This window comes from Trematomus bernacchii, unplaced genomic scaffold, assembly GCF_902827165.1.
Source record: "Trematomus bernacchii unplaced genomic scaffold, fTreBer1.1, whole genome shotgun sequence".
NCBI classification, from domain to species: domain Eukaryota; kingdom Metazoa; phylum Chordata; class Actinopteri; order Perciformes; family Nototheniidae; genus Trematomus; species Trematomus bernacchii.
In genome coordinates, this window is record NW_022987733.1 from 1,584,452 (window position 1) to 1,603,742 (window position 19,291).

The 19,291-nt window shown below is 43.7% G+C and overlaps 2 protein-coding genes across 3 annotated transcripts in view; both read left to right on the top strand.

The window, feature by feature from the left end:
- The window catches only part of LOC117494828 (C-type lectin domain family 10 member A-like), a 99,868-nt gene that overhangs the window by 5,908 nt on the left and 74,669 nt on the right, over positions 1-19,291 (top strand). Inside the window, exons 3-8 of one of the 2 annotated variants that reach the window (XM_034145812.1) lie at positions 12,895-12,958; positions 13,600-13,790; positions 13,896-13,998; positions 15,743-15,894; positions 16,018-16,136; positions 16,523-16,671. In XM_034145812.1, the coding sequence (XP_034001703.1) occupies positions 12,895-12,958; positions 13,600-13,790; positions 13,896-13,998; positions 15,743-15,894; positions 16,018-16,136; positions 16,523-16,671 (778 nt within the window). Of the gene's footprint in view, positions 1-12,894; positions 12,959-13,599; positions 13,999-15,742; positions 15,895-16,017; positions 16,137-16,522; positions 16,672-19,291 lie in introns of both variants that reach the window. The other variant, XM_034145810.1, reaches the window with a different exon arrangement.
- The window catches only part of LOC117494829 (C-type lectin 1-like), a 59,002-nt gene continuing 56,388 nt past the window's right edge, over positions 16,678-19,291 (top strand). The window contains exon 1 of the mRNA XM_034145815.1: positions 16,678-17,625. Coding sequence (XP_034001706.1) covers positions 17,622-17,625 — 4 coding nt within the window. The 5' untranslated portion in view covers positions 16,678-17,621. The remainder of the gene's footprint in view (positions 17,626-19,291) is intronic.

Consider the following 19,291-nt stretch of genomic DNA (forward strand, 5'->3'; position numbering starts at 1 on the left):
TTTGTGTCTCAGGCTGTTAGTGTTCAGATGAAAAATATGTAGTCCATTTTTGTTGTTTAAATGCATAATGTCGTCAGCTTGAAGATATTTGTCTTTGTCCGTTACAGCAAACGGCTTGCGGCCTGCCGTGGTGCTTGGAGCGGTGGGGTGGTGGGGGGAGGGAGGCTCCGTTGTAGCTTTAGCCGTCGATATGCTAGCAGGGTGGCTAACAACATGGTGGATATTTGTTCCCTCGGATCTCGGTTCTCTTCCTCTCGTCACTGCCTCATGCGTGTCTGTCTGCCGAGGCGTCCCCGGGGGAATGTCGAAGTCTCCGTTGATTCCTCGGTCTCCGCTGTCTCCATGGTCTCTGTTGTCGTCGCGTAGTTGTTGCTGTAGCGGAAGAGATGCTAGTTGTGATGCTAGTTGTGATGCTAGCTCCTCGAGCCTGCAGGAATGGCTTCTTGTCTGCACCGGGCCCGGATTCAGATGGATGTCTCCCGCTAACAATAAGACCAAGACGATCATACTTCTTCGGTCTAGTTTGCCTGACGGGGGTAAGTACTTTCGCGTCGGGTTTGCAGTTAATAATGCATGAATGCTTGCACTTCCAAAAGCGAGGTGTTTCCTTTCCCAGCCGTTGAGAAGGTAAAAGTCATTGTGGTTCATTTTATCCCTGCTTTCACTACTCTCCTTCTCTAAGTGATGTTGCCTCATTGATGAGTTGAGGTAGGAGTCCATAATCCATATTGTCAGGAGGATGAAATATGTAAAAAATCGTGAGGAATAACCTCCAAAGCGGGAGCTCTCGAAAATGCGACCACTCATAGCGAAACCGGAAGCACTGTATCTTGGTTGACTTTTTTTAAGAGCTTGTTTCTAGAAAGCAACACCACTGAAATGCACCATTCAAATTCAGTTTGTACTCAAGCTATTTGCATGTTTTCAATATAAGAAATTGATTGGTTAATCTCCAGATGCTTTGAAAGTGTAAAAACGTTGTGAATATGATTAGATGTAGTAACTGCTGGTGACCACTAGAGGATGTTATTTCAATATGTTTACCCATGTTTTGTACTTTCTGTGCCATGCATGTTGATGAAGTGTGTTTTCATTATAACCAAGACTTTTGCAAATATTCTCATGAATATTAAACACAACAACCTCTGAACATTACAAATATTCACCTCAATTCAACCTGGAACCTCTCTCATACAATAATACTGTGTGTGTGTGTGTGTGTGTGTATGTGTGTGTGTGTGTGTGTGTGTGTGTGTGTGTGTGTGTGTGTGTGTGTGTGTGTGTGTGTGTGTGTGTGTGTGTGTGTGTGTGTGTGTGTGTGTGTGTGTGTGTGTGTGTGTGTGTGTGAATGTGGAGACACTGTGATGGATCGTTGGAGCTATGTGCCGCTCAAGGCATATATGCTCGAACGTGTGCTGCCTGGACGCTGCAATCATGTAGCGCGTACTATCCGTGCTGAGTGCGCTGACTTTTCGTACAATGTCCCACTGTCTGGCTACCTGCATAAAGTCAAGTGCTCGGCGCAGTTGTCGGCGAAATGTCATTGAAACAGCTCCTTATATCCGTTAGCGCAGCTAGCTAGCACCAGATGCTAACAACAACAACACGTAAGGTGTGCCTCGCTCGCACGAGTCGCGCCACACATACACACTCCCTCCCGGTCCTCCCGATGGCCAGTCCGGGCCTGCCGGTGAGCGTGGAAGTGTGGTCTGCCACAAGCGGGCGGCAGGAGCGGGGCTGTCAGCATCAGCTTGTAGATGGTATTTTAAACTCGATGCGCTCTGAAACTACGGGGCGGCGAGGACAAAAAATACACATGCGTTAATCGCGTTAAAATAATTAGTGGCGTTAAATTTTTTTTGCGTTAACGCGTTATTAACGCGTTAACTTGACAGCCCTAGTTTTTTTATTTATTTTTTATCTCTGACATTTTTACTTTAGATGGCAGCTTGTAACTGTTTTTCCATGTGAATAATTTATTTGGGTTTCGCAGGCTTCCTTAACCCTTAGATGCATAAGTGGGTCTTTTTTGACCCGGTGAGGTGAAGTGTCTTTGTAATAACATTTTTTTATCATTTCATATTCTAGCTATTCCTCAAAAAACATGTTTTGGATATCATGCCATTCAAATGTTTTAATTTCAATTGTATACATTTTATGAAATTGTAGTTTTTGTATTTCTACCCCAAGCTTCCATAAGTGGGTCAAAAATGACCCGCATGCATTTTCTATGGGATCCTATGGGAACCTTTGATTCTTATCCCCTGTGGCTGTCAGGAATACATTCACTGTAGACCACACAGACTACATCACAAGTGACACCTCTCAGGAAGATTATTTTACACAGCAAGATCTGATACCTGTCAGTCTAATAATAATAATACATTGTATTTTTATAGGACTTTTCAAGGACTAAAGATTGCACAATATAAGGGAAGGTTAGGGCGGGGGGTATAGGACTATCAAACTTGATCAACCGGCATGGATTGATGGGGGGGGGGGCTATGAGTTGTCGGAGTTGAGAGGCCTGTTAACTTATTCCGGCAAATTACTCAAATGACCTACTAATTGACCAAACAGAAGATATTGAGTCCCTGTAAGTTTACTGCTTGGCTCAGATCCACCAACGTCAGCAAGATCTCACCTCTATTAACTCCTGAAGAACCAGGTTCAATTAACTGCTGTTTCATTTCAGACGACCCGTTAAATCTGTTTAAGCGATCCCAGGGATATAACAATTAAGAATATGTGAAGAGAAAAATAATAATGTAAATAACAACAATGATAAAATAATATAAAAGTTGTTTTGCCATTTCCTCTTTGATTTTGAGGTATTCCCCATTCAAGGTCTAATGAACCCTATGCTAATAGACAGAGTTTTGTCTTGCTTCTTTCTTTGTATAATGCACTAAGGATTCTAACAGTTCTACTACTAAATCCTTTGCAATTGAGATATTGCTTGTTACTAAGATTTAAAATCCCTCTTTTGCTCTATAAAATATCCCTTGGTACACAACTTACTAAGACACATTCTAAATACTTGCAGGAAGATCCCACAAAAAGCCCTCCTCTCTTGTGGAAGAAAGCACGTAAACTGCCACGGTGTGTGCGCAAAACATGTCATGTGATGTGAGACTGATAGCATCATTAGTGGATTGGGTAGGCCGCAGCCATATTCCTATCTGGATTCTAGACTCAGTTGGCTCGGGTGAACCGGCCCCCTCTTTTGGAGTGAAACTACGTTCCCTGAGATTGAGGACACTACATCCAAACCTTCTAATTTAGTTTTAACCTGTTAAGCCCGAGAAACCCCGGTACCGGGGCACTGCCGCAACATCTTGCAGGAAACAGTGTCTGAGGGCATGTTCATTTAATAAATTATGAATGTTTTATATCCATGTAACGGGAAGAAACTAATCTAACTGATCATTTTTTTTTTTTTTTCAAAATAAAACCCACAATGCTAACACTGAACCTCTGAATTAGCAACGAGCGAAAAATGCTAACACCTTACTGCACCGAAGATCACTCACAAAACCTTATTATTTATCTTTTCACCACATCCAACATATCGTTTCACATCGTGAGGTGACACAGAATCGATTGACACCGACATTACCACTGAATTATATGTATTTGCGACGTTATAAGCAAAAACGGACATCAAAACAGGTGACGCTAGGTAAAAATGCTAACATTTTTACCATGGCTCTGTAGTCTCTCCAAAGTGGTCTTCAATGGCATTAAAACGATAAAAACGCTGCTGAAGTTAATCCATAGGTTAATCTAATGTGTCTGTGTCCCTTTGAAATGATTTCTGATAATCCATAAGCATTAAAACTGCTTTTCCGTTTCCAGATGTCAAAGCTAGAGATAGGTTCACTCTGATGGAAAATTACATGCGCGAAGCCCCCACCTTTTCGTTTCACAATGAGTGTGTGTGGGGGACTCCCCCTTCGATTCTATTGGCTCTAACGGTCAGAAAGAGGTGTCAACCATCAAAATCGACCAAGGGGGGCCAGAGATATGGAAAATCCACCCAAATGACCCCAGAACTACTTTCTTTTTGCTAAATCTCTCTAAAAAGGTCAAATGTCACTTGTTTTGCATCAATCTTGATACAGGGTACTTATTATATGTTGTACTTTGGATTCCTAAAGCTTTTAGTCTACTAACCCATCATCCAAGGGTAGTTTTCACTATAAGTACAAAATACATTTTGGACGGACACTATAATTTACAGTTTTTTACTATGTAAAATCTGAATTTTCTTTAAAATAAAAAACATCTATATTGATTCTGACTTTTCTACATCCAACTCACAGGTTTATCATTACTTTGAGAAAAAAGATTATTAATTTAACCCTTTTAGAAGGGAAGATATGGTCATTTGTTCTGGGAATGTCATTTTCGAGCCTGAGACCTGAAAAACAGGCTCAGGGCTTAACAGGTTAAGCTCACCTTTTTCTGGACTTCGCCCCTTTCTAGTCACCCTTACACGATTTCTGAAAACTGAAAAGGTGTGATAGTTAGATATGAACTGACCTTTGCCCTAGGTAGCTTTTCCATACATAGGAATATATTCAGCCTTGTCAAATTGATTGGAATGTCCCAATTTGTTTTACAGTTTTTTATGATCTACTCTTTGGCTGCTCTAACACCTCTTTCTGCTCTTTGTTTGAGACCTATATGGTAACGAGCAGATAGGTGTGATCCCATTATCCTGTAAGAGTGACAAAACTTTCTCATTTTTAAAGTGAGTTGCATTATCCCTTCTTATTCTCTCAGTTTTAGGAAACATACATATGTTCTGCCATTTTAGCAGACACTGTGTTCCCTGTTGCTCTGGTCAGAGGATATACATGTTTATGACTTCCTCCATTATCACAAATCAAAAGGAAATACTTGTTCCCACTGGGAGTGCGGGTCGGAAAAGGACCTGCTATGTCAGCACTAAAACTGATTAGTGGCACATCCTCTGTTATCTTAAGATGTTCCGGATGAACCTTCTTGAACCCGTCTACCTCAGCACATTGAAGACATGTCGACCGTGTGTGTTGTAAGTGCATTTTCAGTTTTGGTATGAGGATTTTATTGTTGAGACAATATTTTCTCATACGAACTAGGCCCACATAACCCAAACTGCTGTGTAATTAAAGTACAACCTGCAAAGCTTCTACAGGAGGCACATGAATGCTTCCACCCTTTTTCCATATACTAGGAAATAAATTGTTACATAAGAATAGATCATATTTGTTAAGTGTTATTATGGGAGAATTACTATTCTTGTGGTACTACTGCCTTATTAGGCCCATATTGAGCAGAGCATATTAAGACCAAAACTCATGTACAACAACTTCGCTACTTGCAATAAATAAGCACTAATTCGAGGGTTATTGAGGAAAAACTCTCAACTAATGGCCTATTATTGTAGAATATGGTCATGTAGAATAAGGCATTAATAAGTGTTTTATAATTACTAATAAAGAGCCAATATACTGCTAATATGCATGTTAATTAACAACTAGTTGATGGTGAATTTGTGTACCTTAATATAAAGTGTTACCTTAAAGTTATTTAATTTAAAATGACTACTCTACCATACATCGCAGAGTCCCTGCCTTACAGGAATATTACTTCTAATTGTATATTTTTATATTTACTAGTCGTAATATATATTGAGGACATCTTCAAATTTAAAGTTGTGTTTTTTTTTACTGTAAAAGATTATGTGCAGCGATGATCAAATACAATGTTCTAAAAGCAAACATCAGCAATACTTTAGAATGTTTCAATATAACCGCTTCCTCCTAATTTGTGAGTGTGTTAACTCTTCTGGGAAATACTCAGTCGGCCTATACTGTAATCTTTTCCACCGTGCAACTCTATTTCCATGGTTCAGTTGGTTACTGTACAAAAAAAGATGCGATTATAAATTTTTATGTTAAGTATAGAAAACTGAAAGGGCTTAAGGCGAGACACCCCAGGTGAATAGGGTAATTTTTTTAACTTAAAGATATCAGCTAGAAATTCCTCCAGTTAATTACTTACAATAAGGCAAATGTTTTTTGTATTACAAGTTTTCTGAAATAGCATGTTTAAATATGCAAATGACTATTATCTCGTGAAATATGCGCATATTTTAACACATTTCAGGAATCGAAATCTGAACTTTGGATAAAGCCAGGATCAAAATTATTGTTTCATTTTGTAGTCATATTAGTATCTAAGGCTTTTACAGAAGGGATTTTGGATATCTCTTTGTATCACTCCATAAATCAGAAAATACTGTCAACAGCCCTAATATATCAATTTTCACCATGTTTTTAGGTATAAAATGTTATATAATTCAGGCTATGAATTATATATGACCAAACCCTTCTGTAAAAGCCTTCATAATATTGATAGGAATATAACTGGAAGGTTTGGTGTATGTAACTGCTACTGAAGTGGAAATTTCGAACTCAGAGTAGGAGAAAAAACGATAGTTACGGCTGTAACTACGGTTCTATGAGTCCCGGATGACCGCCAGAGGCGGTGCTTTTAGCACTGGATATGTCCATCGTGCGCATGCGCAGTACGAGTACCAATATCAACAAAGTCACCTGTGACCCACGTGACACCGGCTATATCAGCCAGTGTCATCAGAGGATCTGTTCCCAGAATCTTCTCGCGAGCACACAAGAGTTCTGAGTGACAGGAAACTCTGGCGGTCATCCGGGACTCATAGAACCGTAGTTACAGCCGTAACTATCGTTCTATTTCGTCCCTACTGACCGCCAGAGGCGGTGCTTTTAGCACTGGATGACTTATACCAACCATGTCATGAAGAATCCAAGCCCTGGCTCGCTACTGGAAGCAGCGGAGCTCGGCAAAAGGACCACGCCCAAAGAATGGGGAGTGGCGACATTAACCCGATAACTGGAGAATGTGCCAGAAGACGCCAACGACGCCGCAGCGCAGATGGTCTCCAGGGGCGCCCCTCTCGGGGCAGCCCAAGATGTTGAGATGCTCCTTGCAGTGGTATCTCAGCCCAGTTGGCAGGGGGCGGCCACTGGCCCCGTAGGCATGTGAGATGGTATCGACGACCCAGTGGGGCAGCCACTGGTAGAGGGCACACCTCCTTTAGTGCCGCTATGGCAAAAACAAGAGTTGCTCCGACTGCCGTATACAGGCAGTAGCCTCGATATTCGCCCTTTGGGCACCCACAGGGCACAGCAACTTCGACGTGCCGTTCTCCCGAATGTCAAAGCGTGCCAGCTGGGCAGGCTGATTGAAGTGGGTTTGTGGAAGCACCTTGGGCAGGAATGCCAAGGGCAACACCTGAGAGTCCCACCTCGGGCATGTATCGTTTATGGAGATGACATGTAACTCCCCGACTTGCCTCCCTGAGGCCATGGCAAGCAGAAATGCTGCCTTCGTGGGCAGCCACCAAAGCCAGGGGCTCGAAGGGAGGAGATGATAGGGCATCCGGCAGCAGGGGCAGGTCCCCAGCCGGAGCCCTCGGGGTGCTAGGGGGACGCTGCCGTAAAGCCCCTCTTCAGGAAGAGGGACACCGACCTGAGGCACCCCGCCGTGGCGCCGTCGACCCGAACATGTCGGGCAGAAATAGCAGCCACATAAATTCAGAGTGGAGTGAGAACGTCCACTATCTAGAAGGGACTGCCGTCTGGGCAACAGTGTACCTGCTGTCCCAAGGAACATGCATATTCTTGCCCCTCAGTTGGGGTAGAAAGTACGTGAGTGCAAGCTGCACAGCCCGAAGCTCTAGTACGTTGACATGGCGTGCACACTCCTGGGCAGACCACTGACCCTGAGCGGTCCTGCCCTGACGCACTGCACCCCACCCTAAGAGACATGCACCTATGGTGGCGGTCTCCTGGCGGGATGGGATGGCGCCCATGGGCACGCCCATCAGGAGATAGACCCTGCCCCTCCAGCGTGACAGAGAGTGGAGACAACGCTGCAACGCTCTGACTTTCCTGTGCCTGTGCCACTTGGCATCCAAGAGAAGGCTGATCAGCCACATCTGCATGGGGCACAACGACAGCGGGCCTAAGGGCCCAACGGCTGAGGCAGCCGTCAGTCTGCCCAAGGGCCGGAGGAACTGAATATCAGGCACCCTCTTGCCCGGCCCGCGAGGAAGTAGGCATCCCTAAAGTCCACGGTTGCGAACCACTCCCCCTGTGCATGTGCTGCGGTCAGCATATGGAATGGCAGCACCTCCAGGAATCTGTCGATTCCTCTGAGGTCCAAGAGCAGGTGAAATCCGCCGACTTTCTTGGCCACGAGAAAGTACGCAGAGTAGAACCCCCTGGGCTAAGCAGAGGGTCTACTGGCTCGATTGCCTCCTTGGGCAGAAGGACGGACAACTCTTGGGCTAGAGCTAGGGCATCTGCCGGATCGCTGACGACTGTCATTTTGGCCCGGCCGAAGGCTAGGGGCCGGAACTGCGGTTTGCACCCCTGGGTTAAGGTGAAAACCACCCAAGGGCCGGAAGTACAGACAGCCCAGTAGCTGAGCTGCTGCTGGGGGGAGGCCAGTAAGGCTCTGAGGCACGAGGCCGCCTAGAAGGCCGGCAGCCGGGGGCACAACGGATGAGTGGGCCGCTGGGACCTGTGCAGACCACCACTGTAAGCTGGTGGCTGAGTGCGGCTGCTAGAGGGGCCCCTGGGCCTGCTGGGAGTGGGCACAGGCCTATAAAGACCCGAGAGCTGCTGCCTGGTCTGCCTAGCTTGGGCAGCACGCTCCAATGCCTACAGGGCAGCTGCCCCAAACAGCTCCCCTGACTCGACTGGCACACTACGGAGGACATGTCTCCGACAGTGGTGACTAAGCAGGCCAAACCTGGCGACGAGTCTGCACCAAAAGGACATGACTCGTCCCAATTCCCTAGCATTAGGGCAAAGGCTTGCAGTGATGCATCACTGAGGCCCAGCAAAGAAGGCTCAGCCGGAGCCTGCTGCAGAGAGGTAGAGACAGCCAGTATCAGATGGGAGAGGGAGTTCCCGTGCCGCTGTGTCGTAGGCCTTACAGAGCAGCTCGTTTGTGACCCTGCACTGAGGCCGAGGGCGCCTGGCATCCGGGGCCAGAATCGGGGAGGCGATGGCAGGCTCAATGGATGGCAAGCGACCCAGCCCCACCCTCGCCGGATCCTGCATGGCAGCAGAGTGGGAGAGGGCCCTGGTGTGTCTCTAGCATGCATGGAGCTCCCTCAGGTACTCCTCTAAAGGAGGAACAGTGGGAATGAAAGGGGCAGGGTTATGCCTGAAGAAGGCGCTAGCCTGGGTCGGCCTGCGGAACCTGAAGCTGCAAGCGTACCAGGGCCGCACGAATAATGGCCGCCATGGAGCCGTCCTCCGTGCCCTGCAAAGAGCTCTGAGCAGAGGAGTGGGGAGCCTCTTCGGGGGTGAGCGGGGCCCCGCCCCCCCCTTTTCAAGAAGCGGTTCAGCCGGAGCCGCTAGCGACATGGCATCCTCAAGCAGAGGTGTGGCAACCGAAGGCGGGCCAGGCGGCAAGCTAGTAGCCCCCACACCGGCCCCTGGCTGAAGGGCCAACAGGAGCGGCTTTGTCTGCTCCATGATGGCAGCTAACCGATCCACCTTAGGGGACAGCCCACATGAATGAGCCATTCTGTGGGTAGCCAGATGCAGCGTAGCCGGGAGCGGGTGCGGGAACACAGCCTGCACCAGCTACCTGTTTAACGGAAAGAGTAGAGCGGTGCTGCTACTTGCCGAACAGAAAGAGGGATGTAATTACACCCACGTTACCGGCAGAGGGCGAGAGCGCTGCCTTCGCCTAGCTGGCTTAATAAACAAGGCAGTCTAGCGTCTACCAGGAGCGGGGGCGAGAGCACTGCCTTCACTGGTTAAGTTTGAGACGAATGCCAGATGCAGCGTAACCGGGAGCGGGGTGCGAGAACACAGCCTTCACCAGTTACCTGCTGAACGGAAAGAGTAGAGCAATGCTCCTACTCGCCGAACACGAGAGGGGTGTAATGTCCTACACCCACGTTACTAGCAGAGGGAGCGGGGAGCGAGAGCACTGCCTTCACCTAGCTGAGTAAATGAAAGTGCAAGGCTACTAGCAGAGGGAGCGGGGAGCGAGAGCACTGCCTTCACCTAGCCGAGTAAACGAAGCACGGAGCTACCAGCAGAGGGAGCGGGAGCGAGAGCACTGCCTTCACCTAGCTGGATTAAATAAAGAAGTTCAACAGGACAGCTTAGCCGGGCGGCTGCTGCTAGAATCAAGTACACGTCTACCAGGAGCAGGGGCGAGAACACTGCCTTCACTGGTTGAGTCAGAGACAAATGCCAGATGCAGCGTAACCGGGAGCGGGTGCGGTAACACAGCCTTCACCGGCTAAATGCTGAACGGAAAGAGTAGAGCACTGCTCCTACTCGCCGAACACAGAGGGGGATGTGAATGACCTACACCCAACACGCCATATGTTAGCCAAGTGGCCGCTGCTAATAGCCAGTGATACGTTACAGGGCAACATTACCGGGAGCGGGAGCGAGAGCACTGCCTTCACCAGCTGAGTTAAATAATGAAGCTAAACGGTCCATGCAAGGTGTTAGTCAAGCGGCTGCTGCTAACAATCAAGCGAAATCAAGTAAAAAAACACAATGTTTAAGACCAGATAACCAGCTTCCAAAGAAGAGAACAGCACAGAGCTGTAGTTACAGTAGTAACCATGGCCAGTGCCTACACGGCCTAGAACCGTAGTTACAGTAGTAACTATGGACAGTACTTACACGGCTTAGACCCGTAGTTACAGTAGTAACTATGGCCAGTATTTACGCGGCGTAGAACCGTAGTTACAGTAGTAACCATGGCCAGTACCTACGCGGCTTAGAACCGTAGTTACAGTAGTAACCATGGCCAGTACTTACGCGGCTTAGAACCGTAGTTACAGTAGTAACTATGGCCAGTACTTACGCGGCTTAGAACTGTAGTTACAGTAGTAACTATGGCCAGTATTTACACGGCGTAGACCCGTAGTTACAGTAGTAACTATGGCCAGTACTTACGCGGCTTAGAACCGTAGTTACAGTAGTAACTATGGCCAGTATTTACAAGGCGTAGACCCGTAGTTACAGTAGTAACTATGGCCAATACTTAAACGGCTTAGAACCGTAGCTACAGTAGTAACTATGGCAAAAGTAACCGTGGCCGGTGAATGGCCACACATGCGGAGCACACAGCACACACAGTGAAGATTGTTCTCCGCATCTACCCATCCTAGTGCTAGGAGACTAGCACTAGGAGTGGTAAATACAACAATATAGCGCTACTGCAGTCGCTGAGAATGAAGCTAATTAGCTTCTAAGGAATAGAACAGCCCGCAAGAACCATAGGCCATGGTTACAGCAGTAACCATGCCGTAGTTGCATGGCCTAGGACCGTAGTTACAGTAGTAACTCTGGCCAGAACTTACCTTACTCTCTGCAACTAACAAAAAACAGGCAAATTATGGCACTGTGGGCTTTCCATACTATTAAAAGAGACGCAGCGAAAGCTGGGAACTCAAATGCTAAAGATAGCTCGGGCACAACGCCACAAGCAGAACTTTCAAAAGAGCATCATAAGGGCAACTTTATGGGAGAGGAGGCGAGAACACTGTCGTCACCAGAAAGTAGCCCGACAATAACAAGACAGCAATCAGGACAACTTAGCTGGGAGAGGGTGCGGGAACACAGCCATCACCACAAGTTGACACGAACCTGTCCGTCGAGGCTCTGCACGGCGCACCGCCGGCCACAGCTCCTGGAGGACGCGTTAACAACCCTTAGCTCCGACTATCAGTCGCGAAGCTCCCCGCGGCCAGCTGTATGCAGAGAAATCCCTCAGATCAAACGTTCAAACGTTCAAACCTGAACGCTGTAGGCTGCAAGAATGCAGCCACGGTACTCTCGCGCAGCGAGAAGATGAAAGGAACAGATCCTCTGATGACACTGGCTGATATAGCCGGTGTGACGTGGGTCACAGGTGACTTTGTTGATATTGGTACTCGTACTGCGCATGCGCACGATGGACATATCCAGTGCTAAAAGCACCGCCTCTGGCGGTCAGTAGGGACGAAATAGAACTCATTTTGAGAAAACGACCTTTAAAGATTGCAGTGTGACGCTAGCTAAACCCTCCTGTTATCTGGATGATAGCTTGCGCATCGACGCACTCCGTGAAGATATTTCATGTTCGGGGTCATTTGTTTTTTGTATAACCTTGCTTTGTGCAAGTGGCAATTGTTGTCGTCTTCTCTGTGAACGTTTTTTTCGCCGTTATTTTGCCATTTTCAGATTTAAATTTCTAGCGGAAAGCTAACCAGGAAGTGCTTTAGCACACCACGTGACGCATCTGAACGAATCACGTTGTCAGAAATTGACACCAGCCAATCGTTTCTTGGTTTAAGACCCCTTTGCACTTTCACGATTGGTTGCTGATACAAAGGAAATGACCATATTTGGATCCGATGAGATTGTGCAGGAGAGACGGAGCTTTCCAACGATACCTCTGATGACATGGTGCAAACAGCGGTCGCGGTACTTTATGTTACGTTAGAATGCTAACTTTTGGTGAATTTAGGAGAAATCTACAGACGCAAATAGACAAACTATAGTAAAATAAACACTTAAATGTGTATTTTGTACGTTTTCCTTCCAAAAGCCTGAAAGAAAACATGTTATGGAATCAAAATAGCACAAAATCTCAAAATTGACCAGTGCAGGAAAAACGATGTTTTTGCCTGCCGTGTCTCGCCTTAATAAAGCTAGAGTTTAAAAAAGACATGAACCCAATACAAATGACAGATAAATGCAGTGCGTGTAACTTATAATTATCTTCATGTTAATGTTATTATTTTGGTGTTTGTGTGTTTTTGCCTGTTTGTAGGAGGGTCAAAAACCTACATTTTTGGTGGCAGTCAGCTTCGGCCTGCTGTTCATCGTACAAGCAGGTGAGTTTTAGCACTTTCCTTCAGCACACAGTTAAAAAAATTAACAATTGGGTACATCCCACCGCATTAAAGGTCCCCGATTATGCAAAATCCACTTTTTCATGTATTTTATAAATAAACATGTGTCCCCTCTGTGTAAAGAGATTCTGAACGTTTCAGGAAAAAAGATTCCCTCTCTTTTTGTCCTGATCCATTTATAAAAAACTTCTGAAAATGAGCTGATCCGATTTTGGTCACTTTGTGATGTCACAATGTTTTTTTGGGTTGAGTAACCATTAGCCAATCACCAACCAAGGTAACCCCCCCCCCACCTTATCACCTGAATCTCCTCCTAGAGCACCATTCAATTTGTTTTAACCAATCACGTCTCAGAGGGGCGTGGCCAGCAGCAGCTCATTAGCATTTAAAGCTACAGACACAGAATCAGCACTTTTGAAACAGGGCTGAAACAGAGGGGATTATGGGATGCTGCAATGATCTGTTTGGTGTTTCAGACAAACACTTCAGATACATGTTTTGTATATATCTATAATATATTGATGAAAAACAGTATAATAGGGGACCTTTAACATTTGTGTCCACTTCAAGTCAATAGAGATAACATCAGAGGACCAAAACTTCTTATATGTTTCTCTTTCTAGCTGAATGTTCTACCCAGTCCAACAACGCGAACATCGAAGCCTTGATTTTAGAGAAAGACCGACTGGTTCAAGAGAAGAAGCAATTGGTTCAAGACACAAAGCAACTGGTTCAAGAGAAGGATCAACTGGTTCAAGAGAAGGATCAACTGGTTCAAGACAAAACACAACTGGTTCAAGAGAAGGATCAACTGGTTCAAGAGAAGGATCAACTGGTTCAAGACAAAAAGCAACTGGTTCAAGAGAAGGATCAACTGGTTCAAGACAAAACGCAACTGGTTCAAGAAAGAGACCAACTGGTAAAGGAAAACAAAGAGCAAACGGCCAATAACACCAACCTGGTCAATGACAACACACGGTTAGGACAGATGGTCACCGAACTACAAAATCAAATTCAGTCGGGTGAGTCTGTTTTTAACCATTGTATGGTGTTCGGGTCTGTGGGACCCGGTTTCATTATTTAGCTAAAGAAAAATGATATGATAACATTTTTTTAAACTCACACTCAATGGCCTTGGCTTATATTCCGTGAATAACATATATCAGAACACATTTTCAATGACCACCCACTGTACACCCCCCCTACACATTTATATTACATACAGGATGTTCGGGACATTGTAGGTCCTGTGCACCTGTCTGGGCTCTCTCTGTGTGTGTGTGTGTGTGTGTGTGTGTGTGTGTGTGTGTGTGTGCAACTCAAGGCATAACATGCGGGGAACATTCTCACAACTTTGGCTAACGTTACCTATTGGTTCTAATAAGGTTTTAAAGAAACGTTTTCATCTGATGTTCAAAGAACTGCAACATTCAGAGGATGTTTTCAGGATGTTATTGAGGCCTGAGATGACAGAAAGTTTTTTTATAAAACGTTCCTTTATTGTGATATGTTAACAAAGGTGGAACGTTTTGCCTGCAACATTCTAAGGATGTGTTTTGGACGTTGTTGGGTATATGTGTGTGTCTGTGTGTGTGTTAGTGTGTTAGTGTGTGTTTGTGTGTGACACTTTTGTGTTTCTGCCCCTGCCATTCCCGCACCAGGTTGCAACATTGTTGGCAAATGCAAGCACCGACACCTGTCTGCTCTCACATTCCCGCATTATGTCTTGCGGGAACCAATCTTAGTTTTGTTCACATTCTATCCCAGCTGCAAATTTGGGGCGAGACAATAAATAAAGCTTCTTCAGTTTGGGTCCTTATCACAGCTGATCAAGATGGCCAAAATATTCTCTGCTCAGAGGGCCTTGCAAATGATTTTGGAAGAGAGAGAACCATTTGATGATGATGTAGAGGAAGAGGAAGAGGTTTCAGAATGTGAGGATCACATTTCTGAGAATCTTGAGTCTGACAGTGACTTTGAAAAAGAGGATGAGATTGAGCATCAGCTATTACAAAGAAAAGACGAGCCGCAGGACCAGCCGGTCAGCGGGCAAAAAAACAAGTAGCACTTTAATTAATTAATGTGATCTAACAAATGTAAAAGGGCAAATATTAACCATATATGCTGTTTATATTGCTTATAATTGGAATGAAGTAAACATCTGTTGAGCATTTTAACATAAAATAATTTGATTGTGTTGAATTGAAACCCAAAAAGGCAGCGGGTCCCCCAGACCCAAGAACACTGGCTGAATAACAAAAATATGAACACCACACACCTGTATTGATTTATATATATATATATACACACATATATATATACATATACATATATATATATATATATGTATATATACATATACATATATATATATATATATATATATATGTATGGTTGGCAATGTCATTCAGTCGTTCTGTCAGTCCACCACTTTGGGCCAAGCTAAAATATCTTGATATATATAATGAGTGAAGTTCCATGAGATTTTGTCAGACAATGTAATATTTTTGCTGAAATGTTCTTAACCTGTGAAATATCTAAACATGTAAATCTGTTTAGAAAATGTTTCAAGACTTTCTGACTTCTTTTATTGCAATCATCACATTTGTCCTCTGTCTGGTTCTGTCCTCCCCTGCCCTTCTTTTTCTTCTGTCCTGTGTTGTCTTCTTATGCTTTGTTCTCTGCCCCATCTTGCCCTTCTCTGACTTGTCTCGCCCCGTCACATCTTGTCCCGATGTGTCCTGTCCTGTGTTTGGTCCTGAGCAGAACGGAACATCCCATGTTGTCCCAGTGGATGGCAGAGCCACGAGTCCACCTGTTACCAGCTTTCCTCAAGGGAGAATACCTGGCAGCACGCAAAAGAAGACTGTGAGAACAAAGGATCTCATTTGTTGATTTTGTATGATGAAGCAGAAGAGGTATTTGTTATATTTCTTATATAAATCCTGATATTCTGATATTATCCTGCAGCCAATTCATTTATGGTTAGCCTCACCAACCAAAGTTGATAAAGTATTTTAAATTCCCTTCCTTCCGAACAGAAAGTTGTCCGTGGATTTGGAGGTGATGCCAAACTGTGGATGGGCCTGAGTGGTAACCTGAATAGGCAAAAGAACAAATGGGAGTTGAAAACGGTGGATTCAAGCCCCTGGTGTTATACGTAAGGCTTTTTACATCTTTATAAACTTGAACGATGATCCTTATTTAAGGCGAAGATCTGACATTGACATATTACATTTTGGACTTTATTACACATTGATATTTAGCAACTAACTTTGATTGAAACAACTGGTAAATCTTAGCAGCTTCAAAGTAAATTAACCAAATCCACCCGAGGTTTTATCCAAACATTATCCTTAAAAATCACCAAATGCTCATTGCATACTGTAAAGCTAAAGAAAGGGTACAACCTTGAAAACTCATCAGTCTATTACATGGCTTACAACGACATACATGTGTATGTCAAACTAACACAGTCAATCCAGAAGTGCCTTGCTTTTCCACCCTAACCAAATCCGCCAATCAGTATTTTGTATTGTTTCATAGAAACTGGAAGGAACCTACACTGAATGTTGGGAGTAACATTTCCTGTGCATATGTGGACTATCACACGTTGTCTCTGAAGACCTGGACCCTGGTCAGGTGTCAAGAACAACACAAGTGGATGTGTGAGAAGAAGCCTGCCTCTATCTGCCGTAAATAAGACTCAACCCATCAAACACATCTGCAATCAGTCTGTCTCTCAATCACAAACACAGACACATTTATTTAAAGGGGCCTTCTTCTGCGTTTTGGGGTTGTCCCTTTCCTGTAGTGTTCTATAGGTTTTTGTGTATGTAAATGGTCTACAAAGTGTTAAATGTGCTATATAAATAAATAAATAAATAAAGATTGCAAAGGCTAAAACCCCAGAGGGAGTTTCTCTCCACTCCCCAATCTGGTATCTTGGTTGACTTTTTTAAGAGCTTGTTTCTAGAAAGCAACACCACAGAAAGGCACCATTCAAATTCAGTTTGTACTCAAGCTATTTGCATGTTTTCAATATAAGAAATTGATTGATTAATCTCCAGATTACTTGAAAGTGTAAAAACATTGCTTTTGTCTTTTTCTTGAAAACATCAAGTCAGGAGGAACATCTTATTCACGATGATGTAACATGTTTTATGAAAATTAGGCAAAAGGAGATCAGGCCTCAATATTCAGTCATGTAGTCAACATGTATATTTTCTACTTTCTTGTTTATTTCTAGTCTTTTCATTTGTATTGTATTTTTATGCTGCTGCTACGCAAACCTTTCCCAATTCGGGATCAATAAAGTATCTCTTATCTTATTTTGGTGACTAAACATACGTTTTTGGGGCCTAGAAATCCATTGGAGATCCAAATTGCAGTTAATATGATTATATCATTGGGAAATCCAATATGTTGGATGTGTGACTCTTTTAAAACTCTGTGAAAGGACCGCACGTTTCAAGTTCCAGTTGAAACTATTTGGGAAATATCAACATGACGTGAGAAAAGGAGATTAAAAAGATGCCATCTCCACCTCGAAGCAGAAGTCTACTGAACCGTCACATCAGAGAGACGCTCTCATCAGGACTGCAGCAGGACTTTGTTCAGGACGAAAGGAAAAATAATCGAGGATATGGGTAATTAAAGAATATTCCAGAGTTGATGTGTGTGCGTGTGTGTGTGTGTGTGTTTGTGTGTGTGTGTGTGTGTGTGTGTTTGTGTGTGTGTGTGTGTTTGTGTGTGTGTGTGTGTGTGTGTGTGTGTATGTGTGCGTGTGTGTGTGTTTGTGTGTGTGTGCGTGTGTGTTTAAGATACAACCTATCCAAATTAATTTAAGATTGAATCTTTAAAATTATAATTGATCAGCTCTGCTGAACATAGAGACATAATGTTTAATGCATTTGGGGATTTTGTTGAGAGTAAATTAAGGAAGAAGCTTGTAGTTTATCAATATGTTAACCACACATGATGAACTATTGTACTAAATACAAAATGTGCTCAATTTTTGAACAATAACATGTACAAATGTTTTATTTATAAGATATTAGTTTTTCTAATTGGTCTTTAATCTTGTTATAAAAAGTCAGCACGATACACTTCTCTGTGTGTTTTTAGTTCTGCTTTCCTGCTCTGTTCTTTGCGTGACGGCAATTAATTTGACATCGTTGAGTTTGATTATAAACGCCATCCTTTAGTGAAATGGTCTTTAGGTCATTATGTGTTTATTTACTTAGACGGTGTAAATACCTGATATCTGTTTCTCTGTTGTCAGAACGTCATCATCGATAAATACAGCCCATTGAGTTCAGGAACTAATGGATACTGGATTGGTCTGAGAGTTGAAGATGGGAAATGGAAGTGGGTGGATGGAAGTGATCTGATTGATAGGTAAGAAATTCATTACTAAACACTTTGAATAATAAAATCAGACTTTGTCTAACCATCATGTTCTCTCCTCAGCTCCTTTAATGCAGATCCTGTTGACGGTCGCTGCGCAATCTCTGTCCTGAGCGAAAACAACTGGGTATCAGTGAGCTGTGGTGACCACAAACAATGGATCTGCCAGAAGAAGGCTCTATCTCTCTCTGTTTGCACAGCGCAGTCAATCAAAGAAGGTTACTGCTAACTCTTTGAATTAAGAAAATGAAATAGATTTACAGGCCTATAAATGTCAAACTATGGATTATCCTACTTTAAAAATAAAAACTGTACTTTTAGTTTGACTTAATTTCTATAGGCTGTCAAAATTAATGCAAATATTTCTTTCTTTAACATTGTTATGGTGTTTTTATTATATATGGATGGTTAAAATAGTTATACTGTTTTGTGTGAATAATGTTATTCTATTGTGTTAGAGATGCAACGCTTAAACTCAGCAGATTATTGCAAAGATTATGGACCATTTTATTTGATTGCTTCTACTGGCCAACAGAGGGCGCTGCATCACTTGTTCTCAATACAATGTTCCAGAGTCTGTTTAATAACTATCTTTCAAGATTCAAAGGTTTATTGTCATGACATTTAGAAACTACGGTGTAATTATGTAATGTATAAAAAATGTGATCGCAGGTTCCTTAACAGTGCAATTAACAAGACATAAGAAATACATATAAGAAACAACAATACAAATAAAATAGTGCAAGCTCAGGTGTTTAATAGTCTTATGGCCAGTGGGATGAAACTGTCCCTGATACTATTCTGATGATGCACACTTTATGGATGATTTGTATCTATCTGTATTTTTGAGCAATGTCTTGTTTTACTCTGTTGTCACCAGTGAATAAATGTGCTGCCACACATTGT